Source organism: Lonchura striata, chromosome 6 (genome assembly GCF_046129695.1).
Source record: "Lonchura striata isolate bLonStr1 chromosome 6, bLonStr1.mat, whole genome shotgun sequence".
Taxonomy (NCBI): Eukaryota; Metazoa; Chordata; class Aves; order Passeriformes; family Estrildidae; genus Lonchura; species Lonchura striata.
In genome coordinates, this window is record NC_134608.1 from 40,634,009 (window position 1) to 40,646,967 (window position 12,959).

The following is a 12,959-nucleotide window of genomic DNA, read 5'->3' on the forward strand; positions in this document are numbered from 1 at the left end:
TCTTAACTGGCTGTTCACCATTGAAAGAAACTTGAAGAAAGGAACAGTAGACACATTAGAAACTACATCACAGAATGGTCTGTGGGAAAACAATGCTGTGTAAGATGTTCCATATTAAAGAAGAATCAAGAACTGAAGTTCCCAGCTATCATTTAGAGGGAAAACTCAGCAACAGCACTTAAGAAGAATAAAATTTCACTGCTCCCATGAACAAGACAGTGAGCTTTCCCACCTGTGTATTTTATTTTCAACACCTAGCCTGCTTGCTGTAAACTACCTATTACTGAGAACACATAGTCTGAACAACAAATCACTGTTTTTTTAAAACACAGAGGTTAGGACAGCAGTGTACTGAACTTAGTAGTTGACCAGTCCTATACATCTAAGCAAAACAGAGATATATCCCTTGCCACTGTGGTTAAGGCTTTTTCAGCTGGGTTGTTCTTTAAATCAATCTAACTTCAACATGGTTTCAATTATGAATTACCAGACCAAAAAAAGCCTTGATTTATTCTGTTTTTCTCCAATTATTTATGGTAAGTTTCAATTCAATACTTTGAGAAAGTATTTCATCATGCTTCCCATCCTCAAGTGGTCACAGGGCAAACCCAAAGGAATTAACCCTCCCTACTTGTCCAGAGCCAACCAAAGTGGTTACACACAACAGAATTACAAACAAAGTTGCATGGCCATCATTTCATGTTTTAATGAAGGTCTTAAACCCTCCTTACATAAAAAATTAGCCACAAGACAGACAGGAACTTCTATCCAGTGTAGAATAATCCACTGTGTAAGAAAAGTATCCTAACTCTGGGCAGGTAAATTAAAGAACCAACTGCTAAATCGTGTTTCGCGCTCACATAAAAATACCAATGTTTACATCTGAATACATGTGGCATATTCAACCAGTCCATAATATTAATACCAAAAAAACTCATCAATAAACTGAAATTTATTTAGTATTTTAAAAAATCCCTATCTTCTAACAAATAAAGCAAAATTTGATCCAGCTGATTGAAACCATCACACGAGTAGCTGGAAAATACAGCAGAAACAGAAATCTAATCTTGTTCAATGGAAAAAACCCAGATATGCACTGCCCAGAAAAGTGCTAGCTTGTTCTCATTTACAGGTAGATAAAAAAGTGTATGCTAATATTTGCTTAATGCTTTGGAGATGACAAATGGTACTAGGAGGGAAGCACAGTTATAAGAGTAGCATTAACTGTAGACTGAGGACTACTTAAGCTTTGGTAAATGAATGGCATTCTGGGCACCAAGATAATTCGGCTATTTTAGCTTACACCAAATGATGGTGCTGTTTTCTGCCTCACTGGAAGAAATGAAATCTGGTATGTTTATTGTTCACATACTGATATTCTCAAGTGATTATTAAGCTCTGGTCTGTATCATCCAAGGTCAGAGCTCAAAAGCAGCCCCTGACAAAAAAACCATCTAATGTTTCATAGGTCTACATTATAAACAGGCTTGAAAGAATTTCAACAAAGCAGCTGAAGAATTCTGAAAAAAACCTTACTCATTTTTCAGAAACCCATACATATTAGTGAGGTATATGGCAAAGAGGAGAATTTTAGTAATTGACAGCAAAGCACAAGTGAGGAAGTAATTTACCTCTATTAGAGCATAACAAAATACTCAATTGAAGGTAACAGATCACATCTCAAGCCCAAGTCATTATTTCTAATCCAGCTCAAACTAGTAACCATTAAAATGCACACCATAGAATCACTTTTTTTCTGGCTTACTTGGACGTAACTGATTGCTTCTGCCTAATGGATAATGGTTGGGCCAAAAAATACAAAAGGCATTAAACTTCCACGCCTGCATCCAAAAACTGTCTGAGACACAAAGGGCTCAAGAATTTCAGATCCCAAAAGTATCATTTGCTCCTCTTCATTAAAAGGATAAAATATGTTGTAACACATTTTTATTCAAAGTATTATTCCACAACATATTAGCATATTATATGCTACTAGGCTTCCATTTCCTCAATAGGATAGTGAATAAGTAGAAAAATAATCCACTTCATTACTTTTTTTTTTTTTTTGCTTGAGAAAGGCCAACAGTCCTCTATCAGCCCATAAAACCCATAAAACTGCTTGGACCGCTTCCCCTGTGCAATGTACTAAGTATGGAATTAACTGTATATGCATTTATCTTCTGCCCACTGTATATTCCCGCCTGGAAAAACACTCTCCTGTACCACTGCTGGATTGACACTGGTGAAGATACTCAGGCAACAGTCTTACTAATATTTTGAGCCAATATAAGTCAAACTAATGCCAAGAAAAGCAGCCTTCAAGCCACCCAGTCCCTCCCTTACCCACACCCCCACTCTTTCCTTTTTCTCTTGCCTGCTAAGTTTTATATAAGGAACATTATTTTGGCTAATTCACCACAAGTGAAATAGAAATATATATAAAAAAAAAAGGTTGCATATGAAAGAGTAAACTGTGACCCAACTGTAGAAGAGTGTAGGACTGCTTCTTTGGGTATGAATCTAATTCTGGAAGCAAACACATGAAGCTACAATTCTTCAACAAAATTCAAAGTATAATGTACACCTTGGAGAGTTACAAACCATTCTAATTGTCAAAGTAGAAATAATGGTTACACTGCTTTGTCTAACACCTGAAGCAGTTGTAACAATTGAACAGCACAACAATTAGTAACCAGGACATTTTAGCAAACTTTTTCTGTTATTTCTCAGGATTCTAGTGACCTACTAAGCAAAATTAACCCCTATAAGCACACACAAAAAAATCCCCCCACCTTAAACCAAGGAGGCAGACAGATAAGAAACCAGGGCCAAGAGTTTTTTCTAAGTACCTTCAATGCATAATGATTTTGCACAGCAAGCTCTTCTTTCTGCTAGATTGGTGAATTTGTCCTAGCAAGTAAATTCACAAATCCCTTAAAGCTGGCATTGTCCTGTACAGATATTCCATGGGCAAATCTGTGCTCTCATTTTCAAAACCTCACGATTGGGAGCGTAGGGATCTGAGCTCTATGAACAGCCTTGTACTGATTAAAGAAATTTCTGGCTAATTTCAGTAAGCTTACCACTTAAAGTAGTGATTGCACCTCTGCACCTCTTGTTAATGTGCCTACAGCTTCTACACACACTTTCTGCACCTTTCTGTTCCTACAGAAACCACATAACAGGAACAAGTGTTCAGAAGAGCATTGCACTTAATCCCTACTCTTCCATCACCACAGGAACAACAAGCACAGCTAAAGAAACTGGCTGCACTTGGCTGAGTTTGAAGGCAGAATACACATGGCAAGTTCTGGAGGTTAGTTCTGGCCAGTAACATAAGAATTTATGACAGTTACACTTTTCACTGTGGTATTAATGTTAATTCACAGGTGCTAATTTTAACAATTAACTGTATCAGCCCTGAGACTGACCTGAAATTACTTTCTTTAAAAGCTTCAGTCATGAGTTTATTTACAGAAGAATATAGCAATTTTCTTGTAAACAAAAAGGACATTAGTTACTTTGCCTTCTTATCAAAGTTAGAGGATACAGCTGCCATTTTCTGCTGCCTCAAACATACATATTTAAGTCCTGCCAACTATAATGTTTCATCCAGGCTGACTAGAAACTATAACAGTGCTATGAGTGGATATTAGGCAGGAGTTAGATGAGATGCAGGCTCAAATGGATTATTACTGGCCAAAAACCAGACAACTTTGAAACTCTGATAAGTGCATTTATTAAAAAAAAAAAAAAAGTATAGGGTAGAATCCAGGAGATGTTTTTAGGTTCCCTTTAAAGACTGAGTAATCCTTAAAGCATTTTCTGCATTTCACTAAGTGTGTTTAAAGGTGTTTGGTTCTGCTACCATAATTGTAAAGGTGTTACGATATTCTGATACCCTTCTTGGGGAGTACACACTTGTGCAGATTAATTTCTTCCTCATATGCTGACCAGGGCTACATTTCCTCTCCAAGAAATGACAAGAGGAGATTATTAATGTCTTTGGCTTGGCAATGGAAACACAGCTTCTGAAGCACAGCAATGAGCTTCTAACTCTTCATCACCAACTGTTCACACTACATGGGTCTGAAGAGTTTAAAGTAAAACACACTCTACTCCTACCCAGCTTTCTTTCTCTAAACTATCATAAAGCAAGACAATTAACAAGTTTGGTTTTATTAGTAAAACAAAACTATTTTTTATATTTTGACACAGAGAAAATTAACTGATTATTAGTGAAAATCATCTACAGGCTTTTATATAGTAAAAAAATCAGAACCAGCTGCTTGGTGCAGGAGGTTAATTAATACTGCACTGTTTTTTCTTAACAGAAGTCAGTTCAACCAGTGAAACTTTAAATTAAACCAAGAACAGGCAAAAAAAATTCAGTAAAACTTTGATCATCTGTTCCTGTATAAGAGAAACTGTTAAGTAATAACATAGAGAAAATTGTAGGATAAGAATAATTATCCACTTCAACAGAATTAAAAGAAAAATCATTGCAGATTTTTTGAGATCTTCAGTATTTCCACTGTTTTCTCTGCATCACATAGACTGTGTCCAAATATATACAGTGCCCCAAACTCTCCCTGAATAAAATAGAAAAAAAGTGTGTGTGTGTGTGTGTGTGTGTGTGTGTGTGCGTCAAGGAAAAATAAATAAATATATAAACAAGGAAGCAATTTAATGTGTGCAATAGCAAAAGTTAAAAGTTCTCATCTTAGTGCCAGGACATAAAACAAACTGCTAGTTATTTTGCCAGCTGTCATAAAATATATTAGCTTCATCTGTGCAAGTTACCAGCAGAACGCATACACACACAAACTCAGACACAGAATTATTACCAAATTTCATAGCACATACCTCTTATATGAGGAAAAGAAATAAAACAAAACCACAATTTATTTTATGAGTAAATCAAATGAATTTACTTACCACAGCTGGGGGATCATTCCATTCTTCATAAGAAATGGCAGCATATGGGTAAATTCTATCATTGATAATCTGAAGAGTAGCGAGAGCAATTGCTTTCATTGATCGAAAATATGCTTCCCAGAACCACCTTGCCTGTAAAGAGAATAAAATTCACTTTCACATTGCACAGATCCAGTGCTTAATAGCCAATTTTGGCTTGCCATGCACAATCTGTTCCATGCAGTCTACATATCAGGTGGAAATTAAATTAGGAGGCATGTTTATTGTAGATAGAGTATTTCCATAATGCCTGAAGGCTTCAAACTCAACTCCACCCCTTAAAAGGACTCACAGCCAATAAAAAGAAGCAGCAGCATTATTCTGCAAGTGGTTAAACAGAATAAAAATATTTGAAGGAATCAAGTATTTTCACACTTAGATCATATGTTTTCATCCTGAAAAATGTCAAAAGCAGTTTGACCATTGAACAAAATAAATTACTGCTATACTCCATTTTTTCTAAGGCAAAGGAATCCACAGTGAAGTTAAATAGTCAAATAAAAGCATTCTGCCTGAAAGGCAGAACTTAGAAGTCATTTTTAACATCAATATTAGAGACACTTGATCATGATAGAGAATTTCAGTATTCAGGAACCCTACCAGACTAATAGCTTCCCAAGTGTTCCAAGAAACCTAATATTATTTATACAATTAAATTATTATGATTTTCACATAAAAGTACATGTACATGCCAATTTATTACAATCATAAATCCAGGCTAATTTCTAGCACAGTGTAAAACTGCTGAAATGAAGCATGAGGTTGTTATACACAAGTGCTCTGAATTTCACAGATGAGTTGTTCCAAAATTAAGGTCCCATAGTTTTCATCTTGTCCCAGTTTTTGTGTCAGACTTTAATTACCGAAGAAAAGGAGGGGTTTGGAAATGAAAATGCTGACTTATCTGACTTTCTGTTAAGAGATATAAACATACTTTTTCATTCCCTAGAACTATCAAATAATCCTGTAGGTCCCCATGCAACCCAGAAGGAAACATGCTTTACCAAACTACACAGTTCAAGAGTTCTGGCCCAAAAGATATGACTTTTTTCAACCTTACTTTTCTTCAGTAAACTGCAGCACATTGTACTCTCCAGAAATTAATTTCATTTGCAATCTCCCTATGTTTAATTACCAGCTATAAGAGTAATTAACTCTTATATAATGTGTTTGCATCCAGAAGGTAGAGCAATTAAAACAAATGCATTTTTTCATTCCTTAGGACCTTTAGAAGTTTTCAGAGTCAGGACACAGCTGAAGACAATACTCAGATTTGGGCAAGTGCTATTTTACTCTTGCTACAGATTTCCTAAATAGCAAAAAGGCTCTACACACAGTTTTAATAACATGCTATGAAAATATTAAATAATTTTATTTATCTTTTTTAGTTACTGTATTAATTACATTATTTAATTACTGAAGGAATACCAAGTTTCTGGAGGTACAGATCTTAGGATGAACCAAAAATAATTCTTGTTTATCTGTTTTTAACAAATGCCAACAGATCTCACTCTGCAGGTCAGTACTTTTTAACAGAAGACACACATGATTCCTGCATTTACCCTTCCTTTTCGATACTCCTAGACTAAATAACAGTATAGAGGAAATATTATAAGCACAAACTTGCACATATTCATGTTTATGCTACCCTGTACTTTACTCTGAATGTAAACTATGGGGTTTAGAACTACAGACTAGTTGCTGAACCACCAGCCCAAAAACTCTACTCTGTGAGTAAAAAAAAATAAATTAAAAAAATCTGTAAAACAGATTCTGCAGAATATTTCTGCAACAAAATCCATGTTACAATTTAAAAAGCAAACTAGGAAAGAGGTTATTTCTCTCTGAAGCGCTACGTTTACTGTGCGAACAGTTGTAACTCTGACTATTCCAGGCTATTGCAAAATTTTACTGCAGAAAGTGATGGGTATGTCCAAAATGACACTACTCTGGAGCTTGTCATCCAGAGAGAGTGCAAAGCCACTTCAGTTTAGAATAGAATCACTTCCCTCTCCTTATTTCTCTTCCTGATAGGACTTAACAGCTGGACAACAGGCTGATTACCAAGAACACGGAACAAAATTACTACCACATTCAAGTGTAAAAGCAGAAGAATTAGATAAACAGTTAAGAATAGGTAAAAAAGATAATAAAGCAAACACTACATGCTAAGGAAAAGCATTAGTTTTCTTCCCCCATGTCCTATCCCTTAAGAAAAATATACTCTCAAAACCAGCAAACTATTTAAAAAGAAAACCAGAAGCAGATTAAGAATTGAAATGGACTACAACAGCTAACTTCTAAAGTATGCTAAATAAAAACTATTCCAAAATTTATTTTCATGATAGACAACAGTTTAGAACAATTGCTGCAAGCAGCACTAAGTAGGAAGGAGAAACTATTTTATGTAGTTTCATGTATGCTTTTAAAATACAACTTTATAAGCAATTAAGTAACTATTAATGGTATGTAATACAGGATTATGTATTCCACTGATATTAAATTACAGCATTCCTAGAATGTTCTAAGATTGTTTATTAATACCATAATATCTGTTATGATCTAGCTTCATAAAAATCAAAGATGGTTTTCTTCCTTCAGCAAAACTAGGATGGATCTGATCTAGCTTCTCTTTGTTTAAAGAACACTTGTAATGTCAGGGAAGATTACACCTTTATACCAGAAGGAAATCTGGAGAAGAGGGCAGAGGGAATTTATGTTTTATAGACTAATATTTATGTAATTAATTTTTTGTAGAGAGCCATAAAATGTTCCCACAGTTGGTTGTAATATTTTTTGAGTTGTGTTTCTTTAAGGCAGAACTCAAAACCTTCTAAGGGGATTTGAAGTCCCCAAACAGATGTTTCAGGGTCTCATTACTTCCTCCCCACCTTGTTTGCTTTTATAAAGCAGAATTGATTAACATAGCTTGCTAGTGTCTGCTGCTCTGCATGCTGAGTTACTAAATATTTTGGGAAAGTTTTCTATTGGGAAGATGTATGTTGATTCCATTTGAAATCTCTTTTCTACTCTACTTGGTGAGGTTGAAAAGCTTATGTTGGAATGTAAGAAACAGAGGAGATAGAAATCCCATGAACACATTTGTGATGCAGGAGAGAGTAACAACAACAAAAGAAAAAGGTTTCTGTTCCAGACTCCTATGCCAACTTTCTTATTATTCTTACATAGCTTTACTGAGCTCTCTGTTCCTCTTTTTTCTATCTATGAATCCAGAAAACTCAAGAGTAACTTTACTACACTAAGGAATGTTTTTAAGGTGTGGCAATTGTAATGCACTAATTAGAGCTACATGAACATTTTCAGGATCTTGAAATAAACAATCCCTAAGTCCAGACCTTGGCTTTCACACAAAATTGATCATCTACATAGTCTACAACTATGATAAAGTCAGACTCCTCCTTTCAACCTGAACTGAAATTAGCTTCTAGTACTCTAGAAGCCTGCTTGATGAGGTTTCCAGATTTTTCTAGGGAAACACACCATATAGACCACAGACTTGTACAGAAAGCTAGCTTTGTATACACCTAAATATTGCTTAGGCCATGGGCAACCTAGGTGGTTGATAGAGATCAAACATGTACTTTGTTTGCCAAGACAACACAGATCAATGTACATTAACCTCAATGGCTTACAAGGAATTGAAAACAGAAAGAAGAAATACAATGTCTCTTCTCTTTCTAAATTTCTGAATACATAGAAAATCTAGGATAGATCCAAAATAAAAGACAGAAAAACATTACTTTTGAAAACAGTTTTACCAATGCTTTGAAGAGTCAAATCTAGCACACTGTATGATTGACTGACAGTGAGAAATACATTATATTATTGGGTTGCCCAGTGGGTTGGAAGTGACTGGAAGCTCTCATTATACAATAGATTGCCCATGAAATTAGTTCATCTGAATTCAATTTCAGCAGTAAAGTTAACAAAGCCATGACAAGTTAATTATGGAAGTTAAAGACTGAAGGAATTGGAGACCAAATTCACTCCTCTCGCCAAGCAGTGAGTGCTGCAGAGTAAGTTTACAAACATGGGCATGCCAGTAAGTAGTTCTAAGTTGTTGTTGATGCCCTTCCTTTCTTTCTTCCTCCTGCCCCACTTCCAACTGCTGCATCCTCATAGATTAGCTGTGAAAACCCATCACTTCCTGTGAAGGCCAAAATTTCTTAACATAATGTAGTGTTATCAATTTATCTCTACAAATACACATGCACATATTGAGAAAGACTAGCAATATCTGCAAGACAGATGTTCTTTAAACCAAGTAAGAAAGCATCCAACCCAAAAGTTCAATTCCACTTGTTTTCAGTTCCAGGATTTAGTTCAATCAGGCTACAAAGAAACTAAAATGACAATATTCATTCAATACATACCAGAACAGGCAAGAGCTTGGGAGGGAGAATTTGCACTTATTTTCATACCAGACAACAGGCAGCAGCACACAACAATAGGGCAGCCTACTTATAGAAAGTAACATTTATTTAGGTAAGGTGTTTTTTTCCTTAGAAATAAACACACTTGGGGGCCTAGCATCTCTTTATAAGCTCTTTACAAGCCAACATAGCATCAGGCTACAAAGTCTATTCATATAATGTTTATAAGTTCTAGTGCTAATGCCATTAATGGTGCCCTGGTGTGGAGTGCAAGACAGATCAATGTAAATCTTTTGATTGGTTTGTGAAAAAAAAACAAACAACTGGGCATAAGGTAAGGAAAGGACTACCTTCTGTAACATTTAGACCAAGGGGAAAACAGTCCACAAAAGGAACTTTCTAGCCTTCTGTCTTTTCACAGCACATGATTTGGTGTGAGTCCGTGAAAGTAGCAAGAAAGGAAAAAAAATTCGCAAAAGAGTAGTAAAATTTAACTGCCCATAAACCACCACTCTTCTCAACTTGTAGGTCAGGCGCCATGATGCTGTGAGATTCTGCCCCACTGCAGCAGTTCAGTGTTTCCAAAATGCCATGAAAGGGTTTACAAGACCTTGAAATACAACCATTTTCACACCACCTATGGTGACTCTACTTAAATGCTTTCCCTTCTTAATGGCTCTTGGTGTTCCTAGCTTTTATTCCCAGCTGGATTAGAGAAGTCTATCAAAAAAAAAAAAGTGTGCCCTACCTGCTGCAACAGCACTGGCCTGGAAACTTGGTGATCTTACTTTTAATCCTGGCTCTGTTACTAATGTACAGATAAAAAGTTTGGCATTTATTATTTATTGGCATTCTTGCTTCTACTTCAGCCTCTCAGCAGCGTGTGTAATACTGACCTCAGAGATGTTGTGACGCTTAACCATTCTAAACCTTTCAAATTTTGGGATGGATAGAAGAATAGCAAAAAATCCCAATAACTTTTTCTTCTCTTTTTATATGTATATAGAAACTTTAAATTAATACAATATTTAGCTAAGTAACTGAAGTAACTGACTGCAGTAACCCTTTTGTATCAACAGGGATACAAAAGATATTACAGTAAATATCTACAGCTCAGGTGTGCATCTGACAGCTCTGGACATGGAAGTGCATCCATGAAGGCCTGCTAAAGTTTTATGTCTTATTGTAATATAATCAAGTTTCTAAGTTACTGAGACATATAGCATGTTATTTACCAGTGAATAAACTACTCAGATTGGTCCCAGGCAACCTCCCCTCCCCCCAAACTATTTCCACTGGGCAGTAGGAATAAATGGGCTACTGAGGTTCAAGATAAATTGAATTTTTGTATGTTTGCCCTATACTCAAGATGCATACAAATATAGCTGATGTTATGCAACAGACAGATAGCAAACCTGAGCTTTCAAGAGCCCTACTGACCTTCCCTGCAAAAAACAACTGAAGAGAAGGAAAGTTACTCTCTTGGAGCAATATGCATTTTAGAAAAAGTTTCCCAAGATAAATTTTGGGTTTAGACTGAGGAACTTATAGCCCCAAGTTCCCACATTTTTCTGCTTATAAATTGTAATCTGCACCCTCTTTCAGTACAGTTTTATTGTTCCTACATCTGTTTCCCTGTTCCAACAGTTTCCTTGCTGATCATACATACTACTTTTAGTATGCAGTTCTCCAGCAAAGATGATACCAGCTTGTATCAGCTAAAACCAGTGATATGTTTAGGTTTTTAATACAGACTTACAAAAAAGACTCAGAAGACTTTATATGATTAAGAATTAAACAGTATTAAGATGTTTCTAGAAAATGGTAACATTTTGAGATTAAAAAAAAAAATGCTTGATTAGTTTAGGACCCTTGGTGGACCACTCAATCACATTCAACACACCTAAGGCTGGCTGGCTCATTCTCTTTGTAATCATTCAGGAAAAATAGGGCTATTCAGACAAATTTAGAAATCTAGTTATTAAAATAATTTCCAATAAATCCATTCTTAGTAATGGATCATGAGAGGATAAAATAAGTGACTAGCTGTAGATCACAGTCCTTCTTCCCCTTAAAGCTCTGTTTTCAATAGTGACCTGAAGTAGTCTCACTTTTCCCAGAGAGGCATGAAGATTTGAAATGCAAATCTATGCTACAAAAATCTAGGTTACATTTTTCAAAAACAACTTGTGTTTCAGCCTATAAATATCAGTAAGAGAGTTGTGCTCTGAAATGTTCTCTCTTTTGGGGTGCCAGTACAATTACCTTAAACTGGAGGTAAACTCTTTAGAAATTGCAGTCTGAAAGTAAAAATTAGTTTCTTGTCCCCATACATGGACTATGTAGGAATTTTAAAAACTAGGCCATTAAATCAATTAAATACTGGTAAAATCATGCTAACTTGACTAAAACTGAAAAATTTTCTGATTTTCATGTTCTTATAGAATATCAGATTAAAAGCATCTTCCAAATTCAACCTAAACTGGCAGTGTTGCATCTGTTTCTCACTGCAGACCTATTCAGGAAAAGTAGTGTAGACAGTACATAACGAGTGCTTAGAGTAACAGCATGCCACCTCTAAAGCTTAAAAATGGAGATAAGCAAGGAATTGAAGTTTTGGCCCATAATCACTTCAGATAAAGACTAATCCAGAATTCAGCATTGGGGTTATCTGAATCTTAAACCAGAAGTTCCTCTGCAAAGAAACAGTAGAACAATGCAGGGCACACACTGTTGTTTCCAGTTAACTAAGGTTTGCTCCTAATGTAATCTGACATCATTATTTTAATATTATTTCTGAACTTTCATTCCATGTTACTGAGTTATGCACAATTCTCAAGTAAAGCCCTCAGTTCATCTATTTAACTTATACAAATTATATGAGTGGCCTATAGAGGAATATTCCTTAATTACAAGACAGTATGAGCAAACAAAACAATAATTTGTATAATTATAGTCAAATGTTTTAAGACAGATTCTAGACAGACATTTCATGGTGTTGGTTTTTATTGCACTTCAGCTCCAAAAACAATATCTTCAAAAGTGAAGCAGTAAGTGGATTTAATTCTTTAGCTCAATATTCTCTGCTGCAGTAATTTCAGCTATGAAACAAGCTACGAAATTTGCCTCCTTCATATACAACAGAGTGAAAACTGAATCTTTCCATTATCCAAATTTCTTTTTTTCCATTTTCTTTTTGAAGCTGCCAATTCATAAGGGGACAGAGGTCAGAGTTCGAAATGCTAATCTTACCCTTCAGATACCAGCCACTTGGGAATAATTCACTTCTACTCACTCTCAGTTTTATTGCTGGAGACTACTTGCTGACTCTTAGAAGAGTTAAAAGAAAACATTAGTGCAAGCTCAGATATTAAAACTAAGCTTCTTGCACTGCAGCCTTCCTCAGATTCTCCTCTTTGATGCTTTGAAAAGAATCACATCAATTGTAGTAATACAATACATACAACACATACTTTGCATATATGAGAATGGTTCTTAGAAGCTTATTGATTAAACTTAACATTTTCACTCTTGCTTCCACACTTTCACATGACTTTGGGGTTTATTGATTTGTTTTAGGGGTGGTAG

At 35.5% G+C, this 12,959-nt stretch overlaps 1 protein-coding gene across 2 annotated transcripts in view; it reads right to left on the reverse strand.

Moving 5' to 3' along the window:
* Window positions 1-12,959, reverse strand: part of EXT2 (exostosin glycosyltransferase 2) — a 71,936-nt gene that overhangs the window by 33,514 nt on the left and 25,463 nt on the right. For both annotated transcript variants that reach the window (XM_021533226.3, XM_021533227.3), the window contains one exon: window positions 4,939-5,070. In XM_021533226.3, coding sequence (XP_021388901.1) covers window positions 4,939-5,070 — 132 coding nt within the window. The remainder of the gene's footprint in view (window positions 1-4,938; window positions 5,071-12,959) is intronic.